At 42.9% G+C, this 27397-nt stretch overlaps 1 protein-coding gene across 2 annotated transcripts in view; it reads left to right on the top strand.

Moving 5' to 3' along the window:
- Positions 1-27397, top strand: part of LOC111965363 (protein FAM13B) — an 83184-nt gene that overhangs the window by 17664 nt on the left and 38123 nt on the right. For both annotated transcript variants that reach the window (XM_023989515.2, XM_023989513.2), the window contains exons 3-6: positions 599-779; positions 4359-4571; positions 4814-4991; positions 5623-5764. In XM_023989515.2, the coding sequence (XP_023845283.1) occupies positions 629-779; positions 4359-4571; positions 4814-4991; positions 5623-5764 (684 nt within the window). In that variant the 5' untranslated portion in view covers positions 599-628. The remainder of the gene's footprint in view (positions 1-598; positions 780-4358; positions 4572-4813; positions 4992-5622; positions 5765-27397) is intronic.

Here is a 27397-nt window from a genome sequence, read left to right as displayed (position 1 = left end):
GCTGGTCCTGAACATGTTTACTATAACAAATGGCAAGACATTTGGAGTGTGAATCATTCCAACATAGCCGACAACACACTCCTGTGATTTTTAAAACTGCAGTTAGTAATTGGTGTCTGGATGGATTGGTATTTGTTTTCACAGCCTAATATGCCCCTGGCTGACCTGTAGCAGAGCCGATCTTTAGAGAGGTCCGCTAGCCTGGTCAGTGTGCGTTTGTTTAATAGGGCACAGATCATTGAAGTCTCACTGAAATGTAGCGTAGCTAGCGCTCAAACGCTCCGAGCCCAGGCACCTGCTCCTGTTAGCATTGTAAACATGCCTGTTCTGATGGCTGTCAGACACACTTGCAGTTGACTCTCACTATACTTACGTAACCCTCTGGCTCCGAGCTAGCTGGGCCTGATAGCTGCGCAGGGAGGGAGGGTCAGATGGGGCCCGATCAGATTTAGTCAGATTTCATCTGTATAATGCTGGGACCTGCCCCGCCGTCCGCCCTGTGTGTGTGTTTGTATATGTATGTCGGATGGAGAGCACAGCCTGTGACAGTGTATCTGCCTTTCTGTCTCTCCTCGGTTTGGCGCTGGCGGGTGTCCAGACCTTCGGAAACAGCTCGGCTGTGGAAGCGATGAGGAAGAGCCTCTCTCCTTCCCCCAGTGACTCCCTGACACCAGCCAGGGTTTTTGGGGTTCCCCTAGATGTGGTGCAGCAGAGCGGCCAGCCAGGCCAGGAGGTCCCCCTACTGGTCAGGCACATCGTAGAGTACATCGAGGAGCATGGTGAGTGGCACACACGCACTGCATTTCTAACTGCAGAGGTATTCCTTAGGCAAGAAACGGAAGGCCACTACCTTGTCCAATAACTTATTTAGAGTTTGTGCCTATCTACCGAGTGCAACACAGGAGAGCTGCATGAATGGGACCTAAAAAATACACACGCGCGCGCTCTCTCTCTCTCTGGCAAATGATTCACCTCTTTGAGCATCACATTTACCGTAGAGTATCTTTTTACGTGCTCAGTAAATCCCATTATTCTTCCACTGTGTCTTGCTTTATGTCGTTGTGGCTTGTTTTGACAACTCCTCCAGGTACTTTAGAGAGAGATTACCTTTTACCTGTCATAATTTCAGCTTCTTGTATCAAACCCCACTGGAGATGTTTCTACTTGTTTTACATCAAAGCAGAGATTATTTATAGATGTATAGAGAGGGAGAGATTAAATGATTGTGTGCGTTTTTATTCTTTGTAAAAAATCTGTTCATGTTCCATGTAGCCTAGCCCACGGGTGTGCAAACCACGGCCCATGGGCGTAAAAATATATTTTGGGGGTTGGGAGGGTAATTATTTTTGGTACATGTATAAACATTTTGTGCTCCAGGCCACAATGGAATGTCTAAAACTAGATAGGAAGTATGTAGTAATGGACCTATATTTTCAAATAACTGCTCTTTTTCTGGGTTGCAACTTGATTTTGACTGACAAATAAGTCTGTGTGAATTTCGAAATCCCGACGTGGCCCTTGAGACAGTTTTCCCACCCCTGGCCTAGGGCTCCCACGTGGCACAGCGGTCTAAGCCACTGCATCTCAGTGCTAGATGCGTCACTACAGACCCTGGTTCGATTCCAGGCTGTAACACAACCGGACGTGATTGGGAGTCCCATAGGGTGGCGCACAACTGGCCCGGCGTCGTCCGGGTTAGGGCTTGGCCGGGGTAGGCCGTCATTGTAAGTAAGAATTAGTTCTTGCCTAGTTTATATCAAATAAAATAAAAAGCTGAACAAGTGAGCGTGGCTTAAGACGAAAAGAACAGTTGCAGTCAACCAAGACTACTTCTTGCATCACGATAAACCAAATATGTTGTTTGGAGATCCTCTCTTTGATACGCTGAACTCTAAATGCACTGTGATCAAAAAGATGTGCTTCCTCTGTTGCGTAASATTTTAGACTCCTTTCTATTGAAAGTTTGGTTGCAGGGGGGAAAAAGAGCTAGTCAATCCAACACAGGGCATAAGCTGCAACTCCAGAGGCATAAACATCTATTTAGTTCTTATTACAATGACAGGGATTTTCACTTCCTCATTCGTTTCAACTTGATTTATTTCCAGGTATTTCTCCAGTCAACTGAATGTGACATCAAGCAGACATTGGGTGGTTATGTAATACACTACACCCCCCCCCCAAACACACCTCCTTTCATTCCCCTGCTGCCATATTAATGATAATTGTGCAGTCCAGAAGTTAATCAGGCATTGAAATACTTTAAGCTGTCTGTTGCACTCAGAACGGGATGCCATAATTGTGACTTAATGAGACCTCTGTAAGCTGCAGCAGGGCCCAGACCAGCGAGCTGCTGTTAGCCCAGCGGGGTTAGGGTGGGCATGGAGAGGAAGGGGGGAAGGTCCGTGGCACATACCAGGGTGTCTGCCTTACAGCTACCGCCCACCCACTGTTTTCCTTAACCAGGCAGCTCACTGAACAAATCCTAGTTGCAGATCTCCTCATTCTCTTTGGTGGAACAAATCAGAGTGTGGGATGACATGACAATGTAATGATGGTGTGCTCTTCTTCCTGGTTGGGACACTTCTTGTGTATAGTATCACCCCCCCCCCCCCCCCCCCCCGCCGCTGCTGCATCTGGAAACAGGAAGCCACTTGCGCGACCAACCCACGCACATTGAATGGGATAGATGTGGTAAAGAAGTCAATGGAATGCAGACCAGATTGGCCCACATTCAACAAATCTGATCTGACAAAGTGGATATTCCTCAAATCGTCATGATTTATGTATTGTAACAGGCCCACAATGTGGTTACTTGTATATCCGATTTGGATATTTGGCTGTTTTAGCTGCTCAACTTTACAAGTTGTCCATTTTCAGGTTTAGAAGAAGTGACCGCTAAATGCAAACTCCCATTCGATAAAAGCTGGTTAGCATAGCTAGCATACAGAAATGGGTGGTGGTAGTCAGTCATTTTTAACTGTGATGACACGGCATTACATTACATTTACATTTAAGTCATTTAGCAGACGCTCTTATCCAGAGCGACTTACAAATTGGTGCATTCACCTTATGATATCCAGTGGAACAACCACTTTACAATAGTGCATCTAACTCTTTTAAGGGGGGGGGGGGGGTTAGAAGGATTACTTTATCTATCCTAGGTATTCCTAAAAAAGGTGGGGTTTCAGGTGTCTCCGGAAGGTGGTGATTGACTCCGCTGACCTGGCGTCGTGAGGGAGTTTGTTCCACCATTGGGGTGCCAGAGCAGCGAACAGTTTTGACTGGGCTGAGCGGAAACTGTACTTCCTCAGAGGTAGGGAGGCGAGCAGGCCAGAGGTGGATGAACGCAGTGCCCTTGTTTGGGTGTAGGGCCTGATCAGAGCCTGAAGGTACGGAGGTGCCGTTCCCCTCACAGCTCCGTAGGCAAGCACCATGGTCTTGTAACGGATGCGAGCTTCAACTGGAAGCCAGTGGAGAGAGCGGAGGAGCGGGGTGACGTGAGAGAACTTGGGAAAGTTGAACACCAGACGGGCTGCGGCGTTCTGGATGAGTTGTAGGGGTTTAATGGCACAGGCAGGGAGCCCAGCCAACAGCGAGTTGCAGTAATCCAGACGGGAGATGACAAGTGCTTGGATTAGGACCTGCGCCGCTTCCTGCGTGAGGCAGGGTCGTACTCTGCGAATGTTGTAGAGCATGAACCTACAGGAACGGGTCACCGCCTTGATGTTAGTTGAGAACGACAGGGTGTTGTCCAGGATCACGCCAAGGTTCTTAGCACTCTGGGAGGAGGACACAATGGAGTTGTCAACCGTGATGGCGAGATCATGGAACGGGCAGTCCTTCTCCTTCCTTCCTTCCCGAGCATGTGTTGGGGTTGACATCCATACAAGCATTATACTCAGATTTTTTACCTCAACCTAGTGTGAAATGAACAATAGCCTAAATGTAGGCTAATTTTGCTGAGGGGCAATGAGGAGACTTTCCCTTTCCATGGCAATTCCATTTTTGGTTGCGTTTACCGCATCTATTGTGGGTAAAATAACATTCCTTCCTCCCTTACATGTAATATGCCCTGTGATTGAGCTGTTAGTACAACTGCACAAATTATAGTACAGCTGAACAAATCTCGGAAATTGTCAAATTTACCCATTTGAGAAATTAGGCCTTCAACTTGATCAGTTTAATGTACTAAAATCAGTGTGGAATCTGTTTGAGAAATTCATGTAGCCGTTCTACTCAAAGTGAAAGCTGTATTCACAGTCCTCATGAATGCTCACAGAAGGAGTCACTCATATATAACTGTTTAGCAGACAGAGCAAGTGATTGACTGCTGTCCTCTTTGTCTCTGTTGCTCTCAGGGTGTCTGGATTTGGAGGGACTGTTCCTAGTCAACGGTAACGCGGAGCGGGTGGAGTGGCTACGACAGCGCTATGACTCTGGGGAGGAGGTGGACCTGGAGAAGGAGGCTGACCTGGCCTCTGCCGTCAGCCCTGTGCGTCTCTTCCTGCAGGAGCTCCCAGAGCCCATCATCCCTGCAGGCATGCAGTCCCACATCCTGCAGCTCTACCAAGGTAAGCTCATCTTAGTCATCCTCATTTTCATCATTTATTATTCTCCTCCTCTTCAGTCTTCTACCTTTTCATCCTCCTCCTCGGTTTCTGTTTGTCTGACCTGTACCCCCTATACTGGCGCTGCACATAATTCCTTCTCTCTTCATCATCCTTCTCCATCTTTTTCCACCTCTCTCTCGTCTGACTCTTACTTCTTTCCCTTGGCACCATCTATCTCCAATCCCCTGTTGTGTGTTTACCAGACTACAGCAGCGAGGAAGAGCTCGCCCGCAACATGAAGTACTTCCTCCAGCAGCTGCCTCAGGTTAACTACAGCCTGCTGCGCTTCCTGTGCCGCTTCCTGTCCAGTGTAGCCTCGCTCCAGGAGGAAAGTTGGAGCGTCGGCGCCCTCGCCGCGGTATTCGGACCAGACATCTTCCAGTAAGGCCAACAACACAGCACCTCGCCTATCCATACACCCATACCTCCTCAGGCCTTTAGTACTTGTACTTGGCGTTCAGTTTTTTTTAACGTGTACATACCTGCATAATGGCAATCTCACGTTGCTGGAATTCTCACAGGAAATGGTGCTGTATAAGAGCTTATAGAACAAATTATATTTGGTAACATGTTCATTTATATCATGAAATATATAACACACCCTGGTGATCAAGCTTAGACATGTATGCAGCCACGTGAGGGGTTGCTTTGCGTAATAATAGTAAGAGAATCTTCTAGACCAGAGTGTCTGTGGCCAATGCTCTGAAAACAGACGTGTTCTGTTGACTTAAGGGAGAGAACAGCTGTTCTGTCAATGCTAGAGTCTACTTATTGAATATGAATATTTGATCTTTGTATACTTACAAAGTATTAGCACCAGTTCTTAGTCATCTGATGTGGAGTCAGATCACTAAAGTTAAACTTAATGACGCAACAAGTGACTTTATTATTGTAAGATGGGATGGTAGTGATAAAGCTGATCTAAGGTCGTTTCTTGTCTGTATATTGTAGTTCCCACACAGATGTGTGTTTATGATAACAGCTGATCTGAGGTCATATCTTCTAACCTTAGTTTAGACACGGACGTGGAGGATCTGAAGGAGCAGGAGTCAGTTAGCCGCATCCTGGCGGAGCTGCTGGAGAATCAGGAGGAGTTCTTTGACTCGGAGGACGATGACGTTTCCACCACCGACTACAGCTCCATCAATGAACAGGTAAGGACACTCCTATTCTCCCCTCTAGAGATGTTCTATTCTGGGCCATTGTCTTGCGTGTTGATTCCGCCTGCGCTGATCTATCTTGTATTTCGCAAACAGTATTGGGATAGATCAGAAGTAGTTTGGCCACAACGTGTTGCCATAACATTTGAAAAATATTACCTAGGTTACATCATCTGCCGAAACCAATTTCTGCCTCTAAACAGTCTCAATTAATCTAAGCTAAAACAATAACTCTGTCAATTTTTTTTTTTTTTTTTTTTGGTGAAGAAATCTTAGTCGTGCCATTTTACATCTAACAAAGGAGTTGTGTACTTCAACAAGCATTATTTCTCAAGATTGTCAATGTGCTTGAAAGCTAGTATAAACTTGCTAACTGAGCCAGTCACATTTCATATAAAACAAATGGGATGCTGCTAACCAACCAGCTACATTGTGCTCCACACACAATGCTTTGTGCTTCCACCAAAGCCTATCTAGCTAGCTACTGTATTATCCTCCCGATATCAGTTGCTGCTGCACTCTGCTGACCCAACATTACGATGTAGCGTTCGCGGAGAAACATGCTGATGATCTACAAAACTGATTTCTGCTAACATTCAATCCCTCTTTTGGGGCAGCATGTCTACAGTAGGGTTGAATGGTGGGAACCCGGTTACTGAGATTTCCACTCCCTTTTCCCGGGATAAATAACTGCTTGAAACCAGTCAATTATAATACATTATATGAACAGCATGGCGTAAAATGGAACTGTTAAATGATATGCAATGTCTAAATCTGGCTTCTCTACGGCCTCTGCATGATGAATCAACGCGCAGGGTGGGGACAGACCGCCCATCTCAGTATGGCGCGCAGTTCCTAATGCATGTAGACCTACTGTACCTCGTAACTTTTTTTCTTGTGACCTGGAGGCATGAATTTGCTGCAGCATAGTCTATGCTACAGTACTATAAAGACAGAATGCGTGTCTAATTTACCCATCTCCATCTGGCTTTCGGGGGTCACCTTTATTTTTTAATTGTAAGGATTCTTTTTTTTTTATTGCAGCTGCAGTTTAAAAAAACCTTTTCACTCCAATATCAATGCTTTAAATCAGTGCACGTGCGAGCACTCTCGCAGTCTTTGTCTCTCAAATTGCATCCAAAATAGATAATCCTGTTCTAGATTAATATATAGATGTCCTAGCCTACCTCTTTCAGGTAATACATTTCAATGCAGTGTTAGCCTTATATGTAGCTAATTTAATAATGGGTTATGCATAATAAGCTTCTAACTTATAGCCTCTGTGCCTTGTGCAATATGCACGCACCTGTGCTCCGCTGGCCTCTCCCCTTAAAAAGCACTCCTTAGCTCTTGGAGTCCCATGCAGGAAAAGCTAGACTAGAATAGCTTGCTGGACATTTTTTTTTTTTTTTTTGCATTTCTCATACCAATAGATTATTCGAAGAGGGACGCAAGCTCTTGTTTACTAAATGTTATATACAGCAGCCAATATAACTTACAGGTAGTTTGAAAGAAGAGCGAACGTGCGATGGTGGTAGGCTATAGCAGTTATTTATTCAGACCCATAACCATTCAATCTTCGTGAAGAGAAGTGAAAGCCTTCTGAATCTAGTCCTGCATTATTCAAGGATGTCATTAGAATGATGTAAGTTTTGTTGCCTTTATTTATTTCATTTAGCTGTTGAAAGCGAAGAAGGAATGAAGCAACAATCGTGAGAGGTAGGCTAATAACATTAAGGCGAATATTATGAAAGTTATACAGTACTAGTCAAATTTGGACACGCCTAATCATTTAGGGTTTCATTTATTTTTACCATTTTCTACATTGTAGAATTTAATAGTGAAGACATCAAATCTATGAAATAACACATGGAATCATGTAGTAACCAAAAGTGTTAAACAAATAAAAATATACTGTTGAAGTCGGAAGTTTACAGTCATTAAAATTCGTTTTTCAACTACTCCACAAATGTCTTGTTAACAAACTATAGTTTTGGCAAGTCGGTTAGGACTTCTACTTTGTGCATGACACAAGTACTGTTTCCAACAATTGTTTACAGACAGATTATTTCACTTATAATTCACTGTATCACAATTCCAGTGGGTCAGAAGTTTACATACACTAAGTTGACTGTGCCTTTTAAACAGCTTGGAAAATTCCAGAAAATTATGTCATGTCTTTAGAAGCTTCTGATAAACTAATTGACTTAATTTGAGTCAATTGGAAGTGTACCTATGGATATATTTCAAGGCCTACCTTCAAACTCGGTGCCTCTTTGCTTGACATCATGGGAAAATCAAAATAAATCAGCCAAGACCTCAGAAAATAGATTGTAGACCTCCAAGTCTGGTTCATCCTTGGGAGCAATTTCCAAACGCCTGAAGGTACCACGTTCATCTGTACAAACAATGGTACGCAAGTATAAACACCATGGGACCACGTAGCCGTCATACCGCTCAAGAAGGAGACGCGTTCTGTCTCCTAGAGATGAACGTACTTTGGTGGGAAAAGTGCAAATCAATCTCAAAACGACATCAAAGGACCTTGTGAAGATGCTGGAGGAAATGGGTGCAAAAGTATCTATATCCACAGCAAAACGAGTCCTATATCGACATAACCTGAAAAGCCGCTCAGCAAGGAAGAAGCCACTTTTCCAAAACTGCATAAAAAAGCCAGACTACAGTTTGCAACTGCACATGGCGACAAAGATCGTACTTTTTGGAGAAATGTTCTCTGGTTTGATGAAACAAAAATAGAACTGTTCTGCCATAATGACCATCGTTATGTTTGGAGGGAAAAGGGGGAGGCTTGCAAACCAAAGAACACCATCCCAACCGTGAAGCACGAGGGTAGCAGCATCATGTTGTGGGGGTGCTTTGCTGCAGGAGGGACTGGTGCACTTCACAAAATAGATGGCATCATGAGGACAGAAGATTATGTGGATATATTGAAGCAACATCTCAAGACATCAGTCAGGAAGTTAATGCTTGGTCATAAATGGGTCTTCCAAATGGACATTGACCCCAAGCATACTTCCAAAGTTGTGGCAAAATGGCTTAAGGACAGCAAAGTCAAGTTATTGGAGTGGCCATCACAAAACCCTGACCTCAATCCTATAGAAGATTTTTGGGCAGAACTGAAAAAGCATGTGCGAGCAAGGAGGTCTACAAACCTGACTCAGTTACACCAGCTCTGTCAGGAGGAATGGGCCAAGCTTGTGGAAGGCTACCAAAAACGTTTGACCCAAGTTAAACAATTAAGGCAATGCTACCAAATACTAATTGACTGTATGTAAACTTCTGACCCACTGGGAATGTGATGAAAGAAATAAAAGCTTAAATAAATCATGCACTCTACTATTATTCTGACATGTCACATTCTTAAAATAAAGTGGTGATCATAACTGACCTAAGACAGAAATGTTTTACTAGGATTAAATGTCAGGAATTGTGAAACTGATTTTAAATGTGTTTGGCTAAGGTGTATGTAAACTTCCGACTTCAACTGTGTTTTAGATTCTTCAAAGTAGCCACCCTTTGTCTTCACAGCTTTGCACACTATTGGCATTCTCTCAACCAGCTTCACTTGGAATGCTTTTCCAACATGCTTGACGGATATCCCACATATCTTGAGCTTGAGTTTTTACTTCACTCTGCGGTCCAACTCATCCCAAACCATGTCAATTGGGTTGAGGTCGGGTGATTGTGGAGGCCAGGTCATCTGATGCAGCACTCCTTCACTCTCCTCCTTGGTCAAATAGCCCTTACAGTCTGGAGATTTTGGGTCATTGTCCTGTTGAAAAACAAATGATAGTCCAACTAGTGCAAACCAGATGGGATGGCGTATCGCTGCAGAATGTGTTAGCCATGCTGGTTAAGTGTGCCTTGAATTCTAAATAAATCACAACAGTGTCACCAGCAAAGCACCATCACAACACCACCTCCATGCTTCACGGTGGGAACCACACATGCAGAGATCATCCATTCACCTACTCTGCGTCTCTCAAATTTGACTCATCAGACCAAAGGAAAGATTTCCACCAGTCTAATGTCCATTGTTTCTTGGCCCAGCCAAGTCTCCTCTTCTTATTGGTGTTCTTTAGTAGTGGTTTCTTTGCAGAAATCCGACCATGAAGGCCTGATTCAGACAGTCTCSTCTGAACAGTTGATGTCTTACTTTTACTCTGAAGCATTTATTTTGGCTGGTAACTCTCTAATGACCTTATCCTCTGCAGCAGAGGTAACTCTGGGTCTTCCTTTTCTGTATTGGCCCTCATGAGAGCCAGTTTCATCATAGCCCTTGATGGGTTTTTGCGATTGCTCTTGAAGAAACTATCCAAGTCCTTAAAATGTTCTGGATTGACTGACCTTCATGTCTTAAGGTAATGATGGACTCATCTTTTACCTTGTCAGCCCCTACCTTGTCACACCACAACTGATTGGCTCAAATGCATTTAGAAGGAAATAAATTCCACAAATTCACTTTTAACAAGGTACACCTGTTAATTGAAATGCATTCCAGATGAATACCTTGTTAAGCTGGTTGAGAGAATTCCAAGAGTGTCATCAAGGTAAAGGGTGGCTACTTTGAAGAATTTCAAATATGAAATACATTTTGATTTTGAACTCTTTTTGGTTACTACATGAATCTTTATTTTATTTCATAGTTTTGATGTCTTCACTATTATTCTACAATGTAGAACATAGTAAAGATAAAGGAATGAGTAAGTGAGTCCAGACTTTTAACTGGTGCTGTATATGCGTCAGCCTACTAACTATACAAAAATATATTTCAAAATCAAATTCATTAGCCTATACTTGTAACTCTGCAACAGAATCGCATGTTTTCTCCCTGCTTTATCATGGTTTGAATAATGTGCATAATTCTGGTCCATATAATACAGTACAGTTATATAGTTCACACTCAAAATGATTTGTCTACTGGAGCTAGTTTCATTTATTTACCCATGAGAACATTGGCAGTGCATTCGGAAGTATTCAGACCCCTTCCCTTTCCCCACAATTTGTTACATTACAGCCTCATTCTAAAATGTATACATTTTTTCCCTCATCAATCTACACACAATACCCCATAATGCCAGAGTTAAAACATGTTTATAGACATTTTTGCTATAAAAAAAAAAAGTTTAACTGAAATTCCTAATTTACATAGGTATTCAGACCCTTTGCTATAAGACTTGAAATTAAGCTCAGCTGCATCCTGTTTCCATTGATCATCCTTGATGTGTCTACAGCTTGATTTGAGTCCATCTGTGGTAAATTGATTGGACATGATTTGGAAGTGCACACAAGTGTGTGTGTATACATACATACATACATACATACATACATACATACATACATACATACATACATACATACATACATACATACATACATACATACATACATACATACATACGTGTATGTGTGGTCACACAGTTGACCCGGCAAACCATGAGATCGAAGGAATTTTCCGTAGAGCTCTGAGACAGGATTGTGTCAGATCTAAGGAAGGGTACCAAAACATTTCTGTAGCATTAAAGATCCCCAAGAACGCAGTGGCCTCCATCATTCTTAAATGGAAGAAGTTTGGAACCACCAAGACTTCCTAGACCTGGCTGGCCGGCCACACTGAGCAATTGGGGGAGAAGGGCCTTGGTCAGAGAGCTGACCAAGAACCCGGTGGTCACTCTGACATATCGCCACAGAGGAACTCTGGAGCTGGGAGTATCATCCAGAAGGACAACGCTCTGCAGCACTCCACCAATCCGGCCTTTTTGGTAGTGGCCAGGCACCTAAAGGACTCTCAGACTATGAGAAACAAGATTCTCTGGTCTGATGAAACCAAGATTGAACTCTTTGGCCAGAATTTTGAGCATCACGTCTGGAAGAAACCTGGCACCATCCCTATGGTGAAGCATTGTGGTGGCAGTATCATACTGTCGGGATGTTGTTCAGCGGCAGGCACTGGGAGACTAGTCAGGATCGAGTGAAAGATGAATGGAGCAAAGTACAGAGATATCCTTGATGAAAACCTGCTCAGGACCTCAGACTGGTGCGACGGTTTACCTTCCAACAGGACAACGATCCTAACCACACAGCCAAGACAACGCAGGAGTGGATCGGGACAAGTCTCTGAATGTCCGTGAGTGGCCCAGCCAGAGCCTGTACTTAAATGTACACTGAGTTAAGGTTCTGAATGCTTGTGATACATTTTTCCCCGTTATAAATTAGCAAACATTTCTAAAAACCTGTTCTTGCTTTGTCATTATGGGGTATTGTGTGTAGATTGAGGGGGGGGGATGATTTAATACATTTTAGAATAAGGCTGTAACTTAACAAAATGTGGAAAGGAGTCTGAATACTTTCCAAATGCACTGTAAAACCTCTCACACTGCTGCATGGGTTAAAGGCTGAATGCTTGGAGGTAGGGAGCCCGTACGTCAAGGTCTTTGGTTGTTATTACCTAACATAATAATTAACTCCATTCTGCCATGCATGTGTTGACTGAAAATATGTTCATTTGAATTTCCGTAATGAGGAAGTAAAGGGTTTTAACATTATTCCAGCCACTCTGGCACTGCCATGAAAAAAAATGGAGATTAAGAAATGGAGATTATGGAATTACTGCAGTGTTGTTTATTCAAAGCAGTCAAATGTTGGGGATAGTATTTCCGCCCCAAGCCAAAGACAACTGTTGAGAGAATAGAGAAAGTAAAGAGGCTTTGGGGTGGAGTTGAAGTTCCCTTTGTTGTCTGCATGCCTTTTTTATAATAGCCTTCTACTCCCATGGAGACTCCTAGAGGTGTCAGTAGCAAGTGTTCATTCATGGTCCTGAGCCTGAGAAATGGCTTCTGAGTTACACCTGCCTGCCTTTATGAAGTTGCAATGGTTGCTCCAGAAGTTCCCAGTATTTTGTGGGAAAATGGGTGTTCGTGAGCTCCTCTCAGCCATGGCTCCCCGACACACACACACACACACACACACACACACACACACACACACACACACACACACACAGAGCAGTCTTCTGATCAGCGTTAGGCAGATGTGCTGCTGCACCCTCTCAAATCTGGACCTAATCCTCGAAGGCGGCCGCATATTTGCGTTCCAGTGGCAGGCACTCTTACACAGGAAACTGACAATGATAAGCCACATTCCTTCCATATGACTCTATTTGTTTTGTGACCGAATAGTTCAGGGAAATGCTGTTCAGGAATGGCCCTCTGTTCTGTATGAAGAAAAATGTGTAACCGCTGTGTTTACATAACCATGGTGACATAGCGGTGGAACCGACACCTGCGGCCATCTCCGGGGACGTCTGGGTTTCCTAACGAACCTCAAGGAGTATTAAGACTGACTCGCCAGGCTAAGTCACTCACACCGCACAGTCAGGCAGCCAGCAGTGCTTATTCCATCCTGCCTGGCCAGAGACCATAGGGCGGTGGGAAGTGCTTCCTTGCCTTCAGTTTCACTGCATTTAATCAGGAGTAGTAGTAGCCTTAGAGCCTTGAGGCAGGGCAGGGACTGAGCTGTGTTGTTGCTAGGAAAGGTCATCTTGTTGCACAGTGACACTCATCTGAATTAGGCAGGGTCATCCTATTCTGAGGAAGCTCTGCAGGGTCGATGAGGTTCAGTGTTGTGCTGCTGTGGAGTAGGAGAAGAAGGCATGAAGGTAGGCAGCTAATTGGAGAAGGAAACAGCAACCCAGTTGGAGTTGAGCCAGGGTAGCGGAGGAGCACTTTACAGCTCACAAGGGTCCCTGGTAATTAATCTAGGCATAAATCTCAGGTTCCCTGACAGCTTCTCTCCTCTCAGCTTCTCCCTACTCTGCTGCTGGAGTGGCTGGTTGTGATGGGGACATTGCCATTACCCATCGTCTCCCTCCAGGCCTGTTCTACATAAGATACCTTTCTCTGGCCCATTCTGATGAAGCTGCTCTACTTTAGCCTGGGATAGGGCTTTTTTTTTTCTTTTTTTTTTAACAGGCAAGGCATATGGCACCTGTGGGTGCCCTATAAAGTCAGCGCTGCAGACGGAATTACGGAATCCAGAAATTAAAACTTAGTAGGAAAGCAACTAAATGTTTTGAACTGATTAGAAAGATCATGAATTTGCCCAAGTTAATCATAAGACATCAACAAAGTGATTTGTGTTTTCCTGCAACTTTCTAAAATGGCACACTTTGTGTAGCCTTTAGCGCTGGTGCTATTCATAACCTTCTAGTATAGTTGGAAAGGCTTTTCCAAAAGCCTTCTCAATTAAATGTTAACTACAAAGTTAACTACATTATGCCTGGCAGAATGAATAGATGCAAAACAATTGGCCACTGGATTGATGCAAACACTGCAATCACATGAGCGCTAAAGAAACATCGCTAACCAAACAACGGTCTCATGCTGGTGCGCATTTGCGTTAAAGGGTAGCTACAACCAAAAATCGAATTGTCTTTATTTTTCCCAGACCTCAAAGTGGTCTCCTGATGTGGTTTGAGCATTGTTGTGGACTTAGAATATCCACTTGTTGTTTTTCTATAAAAAAAGTGATTTTTGAGAGAGCTAACCTTTAAAAAAAATGGAAACTTGGAAAAACTAAACGGAGAAAACAGCATACCCGCTCTTGCAAGAATGAAACCGAAGGCAGGGGAATTTGAGTGAATATTATGCTCTCCTCTATTCAATTGTATATTATATTTTCTAACGCTCGACCTCCAATCAATCAACTGATGTCACAAAGTGCTATACAGAAACCCAGCCTAAAACCCTAAACAGTAAGCAATGCAGATGTAGAAGCACGATAGCTAGGAAAAACTTGCTAGAAAGGCAGGAACCTAGAGAGGAACCAGGCTCTGAGGGGTGGCCAGTCCTCTTCTGGCTGTGCCGGGTGGCAATTATAACAGTACATGGCCAAGATGTTAATGTTCATAGATGACCAGCAGGGTCAAATAATAATCACAGTGGTTGCAGAGGGTGCAACAGGTCAGCACCTCCATGAGTAAATGTCAGTTGGCTTTTCATATCCAAGCATTCAGAGTTAGAGACAGCAGGTGCGGTAGAGAGTAGCACGTCCGGTGAACAGTTCAGGGTTCCATAGCCACAGGCAGAACAGTTAACTGGAGCAGCAGCATGACCAGGTGGACTGAGGACAGCACAGAGTCACCAGACCAGGTAGTCTTGAGGCATGGTCCTAGGGCTCAGGTCCTTCGAGAGAAGAGAAAGAGAGAATTAGAGGGAGCATACTTAAATTCACACAGGACACAGGATAAGACAGGAGAAATACTCCAGATATGAGACTGACCCTAGCCCCAGACACAAACTATTGCAGAATAATTAGTGGAGGCTGAGACAGGAGGGGACGGGAGACACTGTGGCCCCGTCCGACTATACCCCCGGACAGGGCCAACCAGGCAGGATATAACCCCACCCACTTTTCCAAAGCATAGTCCCCACACCACTAGAGGGATATCTTCAACCACCAACTTACTACCCTGAAACAAGGCCAAGTATAGCCCACAAAGATCTCCCCCACGGCACGAACCCGAGGGGGGTGCCAACCCGGACAGGAAGATCACATCATAGACTCAACCCACTCAAGTGACGCACCCGTCCTAGGGACGGCATGGAAGAGCACCAGTAACCCAGTGACTCAGCCCCCATAATAGGGTTAGAGGCAGAGAATCCCAGTGGAGAGGGGAACTGGCCAGACAAAGACAGCAAGGGTGGTTCGTCGCTCCAGTGCTTTTCCATTCACCTTTACACCCCTGGGCCAGACTACACTCAATCATAGGACCTACTGAAGAGATGAGTCTTCAATAAAGACTTAGAGGTTGAGACTGAGTCTGCGTCTCTCACATGGATAGGCAGACCATTCCATAAAAAGGGAGCTCTATTGTAGAAAGCCCTGCCTCCAGCTGTTTGCTTAGAAATTCTAGGGACAATAAGGCCTGCGTCTTGTGACCGTAGCGTACGTGTAGGTATGTATGGCAGGACCAAATCGGAAAGGTAGATAGGAGCAAGCCCATGCAATGCTTTGTAGGTCAGCAGTAAAACCTTGAAAGCAGCCCTAGCCTTAACAGGAAGCCAGTGTAGAGAGGCTAGCACTGGAGTAATATTTTTTGGTTCTAGTCAAGATTCTTGCAGCCGTGTTTAGCACTAACTGAAGTTTATTTAGGGCTATATCTAGGTAGCCGGAAAGTAGAGCATTGCAGTAGTCTAAACAAAATAAAACAATGAATGCACAAGGTGCAATTTCAAAATGAGGTAGTGCATCATCAGTTCCTCTTGTCATGTCAGTCATTGCATACCTTAAAGCTATTTATAGCTTGTCAGAAATGTCCAGATCAACTAGCCCATGTCAGCTAACTTTTTTTGTATATTGTTTGCCCATAGATATTGTTCTAATTTGTCACTCAAATATCACATGAATACACATTAGACATGGCAAAATGTATAGAAGTGCAAGAAAATTAGCTTTAAAACTGCAAAAGCTTTGTTGAACCCCATGACAAAATGTGTAGAATTGCAGGAAATGAGCTTTAAACCTGCGAAATTATCTCCACCAACAAGAGGGGTGTGAACAGTTTGTGTCATGAACAGTGCCATAGAAATAGACGTGAGGGGCCCCCGAGTGGAAAAAGTTTGGGAGTCCCTTCTCTAGCCCTAGCCAAGGTTATGCCCTTTTGTTCCTCACATTGCTGTCTCTACCCACTGGTCCTTAGCGAGCGGGCAGACTTGCTCGGACTGAGTGGCTAACACACAGAGCTCTCTTTCTGAAACATTTCATCCTTTAGCCACCCTCAGTGGGGATGGAGGAAACCGTATGCATCCAGTTTTCAGGGGAAATGGAAAGAGCCTGTGATACGACGGTAACAAGGCGACACTCCATCTCAACTTCACATTTTACTGGATTAGTTGAACAGTGCAGAAGAGAACCTCCCCCGACAGGTTTTTTTCTCTCTTTGGACCTGAATGCCAAAACATTCGAGAGAAATGTGCTCAATGTTTACCTATTTTGTATACACCATCACACCAGGTGACATCCATGTCTTCATCACTGGAAAAGATAAACGTTTGCGATTGCTGTAATTGAAAAGCTTACAAACAGGGTTGTCAAACTTTGATAATTTTTTGATTTGTTTTTTTACAGTAAATTAGAATTATTTTATTAATATTTGCATATGTCGTAGCTTTGACCCTATTTTACAACTGGAGTTATTGTCTTGTGCCCGCCATCGGTTGAGACGCATGCTCTTGAATACAGGCTGGGTGTCATGTTTTGGCTGATAAATGTACTAAAATGGGAATCAAATAGACATTTCTACTTTCAAATGGTACCACAAAGATGGAGGTCCACACATCAGAGAATGTTTGAATGGGATTATCTGTTGTAAATTATACTGTCAATCCTCTATAGGAAACCTATTGAAATCATGTAAATACTGTACAGTTCCTTCATAAAGTATTCATACCCCATGACTTATTCCACATTTTGTTGTTACAGCCTGAATTCTAAATGGATTTAAATAAAAACAATTCTCAACCATCTACACACAATACCCCATAATGACAAAGTGAAAACAAAATGTATTATTTTTTGAAAATGAAATAAAGAAATATCTCAATTACGTAAGTATTCACACCCCTTTGCTATGACACCCCAAATTGAGCTCCGGTGCATCCAATTTCCTTTGATCATCCTTGATGTCACTACAACTTGATTGGAGTACGCCTGTGGCCAATTCAATTGTTTGGACAATATTTAGAAACACACCTGTCTATATAAGGTCCCATAGTTGACAGTACATGTCAGAGCAGAAACTATACCATAAAGTCCAAGGAACTGCCCGTAGATCTGAGAATTGTGATGAGGCATATATCTGGGGAAGGGTATGAAACAATTTCTACAGTGTTGAAAGTTTCCAAGAGCACAGTGATCTCCATCATTGGGAAATGGAAAAAATATTGAACTTCCCAGACTCTGCCTAGAGCTGGGTGTCTGATCAAACTGAAAACCTGGCAAGAAGGACCTTGGTTGGCGAGGTGAACAAGAACCCATTGACCACTGACAGAACTACAGAGTTCCTTGGCTGAGATGGGAGACCCTGCCAGAAGGACAATAGTCTGTACAGCACCTCACCAATCTGGGTGGCCAGACAAAAGCCACTCCTAAGAACAAGGCACATGACAGAACGCATGATAGACTGAGCGCATAAGGCAAAAATATTCAGTGGTCTGATGAGACAAAAGTTGAACTCTTTGACCTGAATGAAAAGCACTGTCTTTGTCCACCTTGAAGCATGCTGTTGGCAGCATTATACTATGGAGTTGCTTTTCACCAGCAGGGACTGGTAAGGATAGAGGGAACAGGGAATGTAGCCAAGCACATGCAAATCCTTGATGAGAACCTGCTTCAGAGTGCAAACGACCTTAGAATGAGGGTGAAGATTTACGTTCCAACAGGATAATGGCCCCCAAGCATAAAGCCAATGAAACGCTGAAATGGCTTCAGAACTAGTGTGGAAGTCGCCCAGACTTGAATTCCATTGAAAATCTGTGGAAAGTCTTGAAGAATTCTGTGCACTGCCGTTCTAACTTAACAAAGCTTGAGGAAATCTGCAAGGGAGAATGGGAGAAAATCCAAATGTGTAAAGCTGATAGACCTACCCAAGACTCAAAGCTTTATACGCCGCCAAAGGTGCATCTACTAAGTATTGATTCAGGGGTGTGGATACTTATGCAAATGAGATTTCTGTATTTAATTTTCAATACATTTGCAAAGATTTCTAAAAACATGTTTTCACTTTCATTATGGGGTATTGTGTGTAGATGGGTGAGGGGAAATATATTTAATCCAATTAGATTTCAGGCTGTAACACAACAAAATGTGGAATAAGTCAAGAGGGATGAATACTTTCTGAAGGCACTATATATAGAATAGACATGTCYAGTTAAATTGACCGGCAGCCATCTTTTGTGGTAGTAATTAGAATTTAACATTTCAATTTCAATGGTGTATCAGCTAAATGGCAGTGGTCTGAAGGGGTCAGTCCATTCTATTTCTATTCGGGCAGGGACGATACCAGTATTGTGATATTCGTTACTATCGCGGCAAGGAAACCCAACATGAAGCGGATTTAACTTCTTTAGAAAGAAAAAAAAAAGCCTTAATGTTGTAAACAAACATGTTGTCATTGCAGAGTCACATTTTATTGCATTTTCCATGCAATAGCACACAAGATTTCACAGACAGCTGGTTTTTAAACGACCTAATAGTTAGATCTGCTTTGTTTTCATTTTTTCCATGGAATAAATATTGCAATACTGGTATCGTCCCGGCTCTAATTTCTATGATTTGAAAGTACACCTACCCTGTATTTAAGAGCATGTTGTCTCAACTGATGGCGGGCACAACACAGAAACCTCAGATGTAAAGTAGGGTCTAAGTTACAAAATGTGAATATGTGGTTGTGGCTTATATATGATTTTACAAAATAGTTTGACAACCCTGTTTTGTAAGCTTTTAAATTATTTCAAACTCAACCGTTTATCATTTCCAGTGAATGTTTTGGCATTCAGGTCCAGAAAGTAACTTTCTGACCACTTCTTCCATGGGCAAAAATGTATGGGAAGTTTTGTTTAAATCAAAAGGTATGCTGTCAAAAAGTGATTGAATTCAAATGGATTTACCCGACAGCCTAGGATATTAGAAATCACATTCACTAGTCAGAAACTCTGAGGTGTCCTATTCATAATAACAGGTGACTGTGAAACAATGTTTTCCACCTCTTGAGCTCCCTGCTTGGTACTTTCTTGTCTGTATGATGACAATTTCAGGCATGGTGGAATTAGAAGAAGTCAGCAGATACTGTTGCATAATATTCATCTTTCATGGACAGACTACGGAAACATAAATGGTATCGTATATCTGTCATGATACAATGGGATGCGTGAGATAAGGAGCAGCGTTAGTTCCGAGAGGGGACATTTGGCTTGCCTGTAACTTGCAAAGAGAGGTTGTAACTTTGTTCTCTTAAAGGAAAAATTCACCCAAAACCACTCATTCCTATAATTTACAGCGTTACATAACACTATGTGAAAAATTGTTTCATTGTTTCATTCAAATGTTTCATTTTGTATATTAAGGTTGGTAGCAAAATGTGTGAATCGTTGTGGAAATCTGTTACAGCTAAAGTTAACTACAAAACCCGCAATGCTCTCTCTCTCTATGGACTGGCTGGCTATCTAGGTAACTTGCTAGCAAACGTAGCTACACACAATAATACCAAAGTCATTATCAGCATGTGAARTAGCTAATTATCTTTAAAATCGCCTAAACAAACGTCACTGTCAATTTAGGAGATAATCTCACCATGTTCAACCTGCAAATTGATGTGCCTCAGCGTGGAGTTTGACATTCGCAATGGCACCATGCAATGCACCCTGGACTGAGAGGCAGACAAATGGGAGAAATGTGTTATACCCTCTGTTAAATTACACATTTCCAGAGGTACGGGTATCGCAAAAATATGATCAATGGCTTATGAAATCTGACTTGTATGATGTTTTCGCAATCTAAAAGTTGCATTCCTTTTAACTTCCAGTGTAGTGAGACCGACTTTATCGCAATGCTACGTCATACTGGCCAAATTTCTGCCTGCTAGAACGGCAATATCTGAGATAAAAATTAATTGACCCAGGGAATCTATAGAACATTGCTCAGAGATCCACAAAAACTATCATTCAAAATGGATGACTCTTTAGTTGAACACGTATGGACTCATAACTTAATCGAGCGTCTGACCAATTACACAAGACCTTAGTTCTGGGTTAACCAAGATTACATAATATGAACGCATGGCTTCATCCTTGTTTAAGATATATAGTGCCTTCAGAAAGTATTCACACCCATTGACTTTTTATACATTTTGTTGTTACAGCCTGAATTTAAAATTTATAAAATTTAGTTTTTTTTTGTCACTGGCCTACACACAATACCCCATAATGTTGAAGTGGTATTATGTTTTTAGAAACGTTTACAAATTAATTAAAAAGCTGAAATGTCTTGGGTCAATAAGTATTCAACCCTTTTGTTATGGCAAGACTAAGTAAGTTCTGGAGTAAAAATGTGCTCCTCCTGTGTTCAATAATAGTCATTACAAAGATACAGGTGTCCTTCCTTCCAGGTGTCCAACTCAGTTGCCGGAGAGGAAGGAAACCGCTCAGGGATTTCACCATGTGCCCAGTGGTGACTTTAAAACAGTTAGTTTTCTCCTATCACAGCCATTAAACTCTGAGGATGGATCAACAACATTGTAGTTACTCAACAATACTAACCTATTTGACAGAGTAAAAAGAAGGGAGCCTGTTTGCAACAAAGCACTATAGTAATACTGCAAAACGTGGCCAACCAAATAACTTTTTGTCCTGAATACAAAGTGTTGTGTGGGCCAAATCCTATACAACATATTACTGAGTACCACTCTCCATATTGTCATGCATAGTGGTGGCTGCGTCATGTTATGAGTGTGCTTGTATTCGCAATGGACTGGAGAGTTTTTCAGGATTAAAAAAGAAACGGAATGGAGCTAAACACAGGCGAAAACCTGATTGTCTGATTTCCACCAGACACTAGGAGATTAATTCTCCTTTCAGCAGGCCTAAAACCTAAAAGGCCAAATCTACAGTAGATTTGCTAAAGAAGAAGACAGTGAATGTTCCTGAGTGGCTGAATTACAGTTTTGAAAATCCTTGGCAACACCTTAAAATGGTTGTCTAGCAATGATCAACAACCAATATGACTGCGCTTGAATAATGGGCAAATGTTGCACAAACCAGGTGTGGAAAGCTCTTAGAGACTTACCCAGAAAGACTCACAGCTGTAATCGCTGCCAAAGGTGCTTCTACAAAGTATTTACTCAAGTATTCACACCCCTGAGTAATTGAGATTTCTGTATTTCATTTTCAATAAATGTGCAAACATTTCTAAAAACTGTTTTCACTTTGTCATTATGGGGTATTGTGTGTAGACGGGTGAGAAAATAAATCCATTTAATCCATTTAGAATTTAGGTTATATCACAAAATGTGCAGTAAGTCAAGGGGTATGAATACTTTCTGAAGGCACTGTAGATGTAAACATTGATTAGCCTATGACTTAATATTTTGGATAAATATTCCATGTGTTTGAGAAAAATATTCTAAACTTTTGAGCAAACAATCCACACAAAATTAATAGAATCGAGCCTTTCAACATCTGAATTTGACATGGGAAATGGTTCTAGGTAATTCTCAATGCGTAATAATCATTGTCCGCACCCGGCTCTTTATGAAAAGCTTGTGGAGATGATACAGAAAGTTCCATGGTCTCTGTAACACATTGTGAGCATTTACAGCTGTCAGGCCCTTGTGTTGTAAAATGTGAAGGTTACTTTGACTCCCCATTCATCCACTATAGAGACCTTTTTAAGTGTGAGCTCGTTTTCTGCTCGGATATCTTTAGTAGGCTCCCCCTTCAGTATATTTAACCTTTGGAGAAATGCTCAATGTTCTGGGCTTTGTTGATGTGGATAAATGTGTCCGTTAATCCGTTAGAGCAGTGTGAGAATCCTCTCCCCTGGGCTCCCTTTCTGCTGCTGTACTACAGACAGCGGACAGACACCGCTGCCATGACAACACACAACCATTACTCATAACCATCTGCATACACAATGAGGGACAAGACCCTGAAATGCAATCAGTGGTGTCAGGGAGCTGTTGCCATGGCAATGTGGCTGTGACATGGCAGCAGCAGATGCGGTTGGCGAGGGGAAGAGAGAGAGTAACTCAGCGTTTATGGGTTCTGAAACCTCTCAGAATAGGAGGGGGGAATGCGGTGTGTCTTATGCTGCGTTTACACAGGCAGCTGAATTCAGAACTTTTTTGGCCAATCACATCAGATCTTTTTCAGAGCTGATCTGATTAATCAAGACCTCTTAGTGAAAGAAAAGAGCCAAATTGGGCTGCCTCTGTAAACGCAGGCAAAGACACAGACAGAATATCTATTAGGAATCTTTCCTATTCTCAGTTAGGTTACCCCACCGAGTCTCTCTCTCTCCTTGCAATTATAACATTAAACATAGGGCACCGAACAATTTTCAGCCAAGGTGATGAATGGTGTGATCTATCTTTAGATCTTTATGGAACATCTTGTACAATGTAATATACCTCCCACCATATTAGCAGCAGGGTCTGCACTTACTGCATCGACTGCAGTGTCAACGTCTAACGCTAGGTACATTTCAAGGGATGTCAACACCACTGATTCAATAGGACCTATTCAAGGAAAAGCCAGCCTGGCTGAAAATGTACAGCAGCAACCACTAATTGGTAATTGTAACAGATGTCTTGGTGTTTATAGTCTCTCTGTGTGTACACTGTACATAGAAACATCTGAGCCCACATGACCTGTCCTGCATAAGAGATGCTTGCTTTGTGTGCAGACTGTATAGAGTATTCATTCAAAGGTTTTTTATTTTTACGATTTTCTGCATTGTAGAATAATAATGAAGTCATTAAAACGATGAAGTAACACATATGGAATCATGTAGTAACCAACAAATTGTTAAACAAATTAAAATATATAATATATATTTTAGTTTCTTCAAAGTAGCCATCTTTTGCCTTGATGACAGCTTTGCACACACTTGGCATTCGCTCAACCAGCTTCACATGGAATGCTTTTCCAACAGTCTTGAAGGAGTTTCCACATATGCTGAGCACTTGTTGGGTGCTTTTCCTTCACTCCCAGTCCAACTCATCCCAAACCATCTCAATTGGTTTGAGGTCGGGTGATTGTGGAGATCAGGTGATCTGATGCAGCACTCCATCACTCTCCTTCTTGGTCAAATAGCCCTTACACAGCCTGGAGGTGTGTTGGGTCATTGTCCTGTTGGAAAAACAAATGATAGTCCCACTAAGCGCAAACCAGAAGGGATGGCGTATCGCTGCAGAATGCTGTGGTAGCCATGCTGGTTAAGTGTACCTTGAATTCTAAATAAACCACTGAGTATCACCAGCAAAGCACCATCACACCACCCCTTCCATGCTTCATGGTGGGAACCACACATGCAGAGATCATCCGTTCACCTACTTTGTGTATCACAAAGACAGGGTGGTTGGAGCTAAAAATCTCAAATTTGGACTCATCAGACCAAAGGACAGATTTCCACTGGTCTAATGTCCATTGCTTGTGTTTCTTGACCCTAGTAAGTCTCTTCTTCGTGTACTTATGTAGTGGTTTCTTTGCAGCAATTTTTCAATGAAGGCCTGATTCACGCAGTCTCCTCTGAACAGTTGATATTGAGATGTCTGTTACTTGAACTCTGTGAAGCATTTATTTGGGCAGCAATCTGAGGTGCAGTTAACTCTAATGAACTTATCCTCTGCAGCAGAGGTAACTCTGGGTCTTTGTTTCCTGTGGCGGTCCTCATGAGAGCCAGTTTCATCCTGACCGGTTGCATCACCACTTGGTGTGGCAACTGCGCAGCATCTGACTGTAATACCCTGACTACACCGCTCGCGTCACGTGCGYGAGCGTTGCAAAATACATATCTTACCATTTCTACCGATCTGAGTGCCAGTTATGGTTTTCATATGTACATTTTCATGGAACAGTTTCATTTATAATAACATCTTCCTATCTCAATCTTTGTCATGTGGTTAATCAAAATTGTATCTAAATTAAAATGATACAAACCTAAAGTAACTTCTGTTGCCAACTATGTAAAAATGGCCTACATAAAGCCAACAAATGAAAGTAGAAAATATCCTTAAGGAAAACATATATATAAATCACATTGGCTACGCATGGTCTGTTTGTAACGAACTTGAAACATTGTATCAACTATTAACTTGGGTCCAGCCTGAAGCTTGTGCTAGCGTACTTGCAACATTGTATTAAATATTCTGGGCCCTCAAGAGTTTCCCGCACCAGTGAGCTCGGGACAGACACAGCTGTGGAGAAGATGGAAAGCTTAAAGTTTCTTGGCGTACACATCACTGACAAACTGAAATGGATCACCCACACAGACAGAGGCTAAAGAAATTTGCCTTGTCACCTAAAACCCACACAAATGTTTAGATGCACAATTGAAAGCATCCTGTCGGGCTGTATCACTGCCTGGTACGGCAACTGCACCGCCCACAACCGCAGAGCTCTCCAGAGCGTGGTGTGGTCTGCGGAGGCTTGCAAGCCAAAGAACACCATCCCTACCGTCCCTACCCCCCCACCATCCCTACCGAGCATCATTATGTGGGGGTGCTTTGCTGCAGGAGGGACTGGTGCACTTCACAAAATAGATGGCATCATGAGGACGGAAGATTATGTGGATATATTGAAGCAACATCTCAAGACATCAGTCACCGACAAATCCACTATAATTGAGAATTTCAATAAGCATTTTTTCTACGGCTGGCCATGCTTTCCACCTGGCCTACCCTACCCGGACAACAAGCACTGCCCTCCCCTCTGCTACTCGCCAAGCTCCCCATTCTTCTTTCTCCCAAATACAGTCAGCTGATGTTCTAAAAGAGCTGCAAAATCTGGACCCTTACAAATCAGCCCGGGCTAGATAATCTGGACTCCTTTCTTTCTAAACTATCTGCTGAAATTGTTGGCACCCCTATGTACTAGCCTTTTCAACCTCTCTTTCGTGTCGTCTGAGATTCCAAAGATTGGAAAGCAGCTGCGGTCATCCCCTCTTCAAAGGGGGGGACACTCTTGACCCTAAAGCTACAGACCTATATCTATCCTACCCTGCCTTTCTAAGGTCTTCGAAACCAAGTCAACAAACAGATTACCGACCATTTCGATCCCACCATACCTTCTCCGCTATGCAATCTGGTTTCAGAGCTGGTCATGGGTGCACCTCAGCCACGCTCAAGGTCATAAACGATATCTTAACGCCATCGATAGGAAACAATACTGTGCAGCCGTATTCATTGACCTGGCCAAGGCTTTTGACTCTGTCAATCACCACATCCTCATCGGCAGACTCGACAGCCTTGGTTCTCTAATGATTGCCTCGCCTGGTTCACCAACTACTTCTCTGATCGAGTTCAGTGTGTCAAATCGGAGGGTCTGTTGTCCGGGCCTCTGCAGTCTCCATGGGGGTGCACAAGGGTTCAATTCTTGGACCGACTCGGCTTCTCTGTATACATCAATGATGTCGCTCTTGCTGCTGGTGATTCTCTGATCCAGCTCTACGCAGACGACACTATTCTGTATACTTCTTGGCCCTTCTTTTGACACTGTGTTAACAACCTCCAGGCGAGCTTCAATGCCATACAACTCTCCTTCCGTGCCTCCAATTGCTCTTAAATACAAGTAAAACTAAATGCATGCTCTTCAACCGATCGCTGCCTGCACCTGCCCGCCTGTCCAACATCACTACTCTGGACGGCTCTGACTTAGAATATGTGGACAACTACAAATACTAGGTGTCTGGTTGACTGTAAACCTCCCTTCCAGACTCACATCAAACATCTCCAATCCAAAGTTAAATTCTAGAATTGGCTTCCTATTCCGCAACAAAGCATCCTTCACTCATGCTGCCAAACATACCCTTGTAAAATGACCCATCCTACAATCCTCGACTTCGGTGATGTCATTACAAAATAGCCTCCAAACCCTACTCAAATAATTGGATGCAGTCAATCACAGTGCCATCCGTTTTGTCACCAAAGCCCATATACTACCACACTTGCGACCTGTACACTCTCGTTGGCTGGCCCTCGCTTCATACTCGTCGCCAAACCCACGGGTTCCAGGTCATCTACAAGCCCCTGCTAGGTAAAGTCCCCCTTATCTCAGCTCGCTGGCACCATAGCAACACCTACCTGTAGCACGCGCTCCAGCAGGTTTATCTCTCTGGTCACACCCAAAACCAATTCTTCCTTTGGCCGCCTCTCCTTCCAGTTCTCTGCTGCCAATGACTGGAACGAACTACAAAAATCTCTGGAACTGGAAACACTTATCCCTCACTAGCTTTAAGCACCAGCTGTCAGAGCAGCTCATAGATTACTGCACCTGTACATAGCCCATCTATATTTAGCCCAAACAACTACCTCTTTTACCTACTGTATTTATTTATTTATTTTTGCTCCTTTGCACCCCATTATTTCTGTCTCTACTTTGCGCTTTCTTCCACTGCAAAACCAACCATTCCAGTGTTTTTAGTTTTTTATTTTACTTGCTGTGTTGTATTTACTTCGCCACCATGGCCTTTTTATATTTTATTTATTTATACATATTTGTTTGCCTTCACCTCCCTTATCTCACCTCACTGCTCACATTGTATATAGACTTATTTTTTTTTCACTGTATCATTGACTATATGTTTGTTTTACTCCATGTGTAACTATGTGTTGTTGTATGTATCGAACTGCTTTGCTTTATCTTGGCCAGGTCGCAATTGTAAATGAGAACGTGTTCTCAATTTGCCTACCTGGTTAAATAAAGGTTAAATAAAATAAATAAAAATAAAAGGATTGAGGTCAGGGCTTTGTGATGGCCACTCCAATACCTTGAATTTGTTGTCCTTAAGCCATTTTGCACAACTTTGGAAGTATGCTTGGGGTCATTGTCCATT

This window comes from Salvelinus sp. IW2-2015, linkage group LG6.1, assembly GCF_002910315.2.
Source record: "Salvelinus sp. IW2-2015 linkage group LG6.1, ASM291031v2, whole genome shotgun sequence".
Taxonomy (NCBI): domain Eukaryota; kingdom Metazoa; phylum Chordata; class Actinopteri; order Salmoniformes; family Salmonidae; genus Salvelinus; species Salvelinus sp. IW2-2015.
The sequence above is the reverse complement of the archived record's forward strand: the minus strand, read 5'-3'. Positions and strand labels throughout refer to the sequence as shown.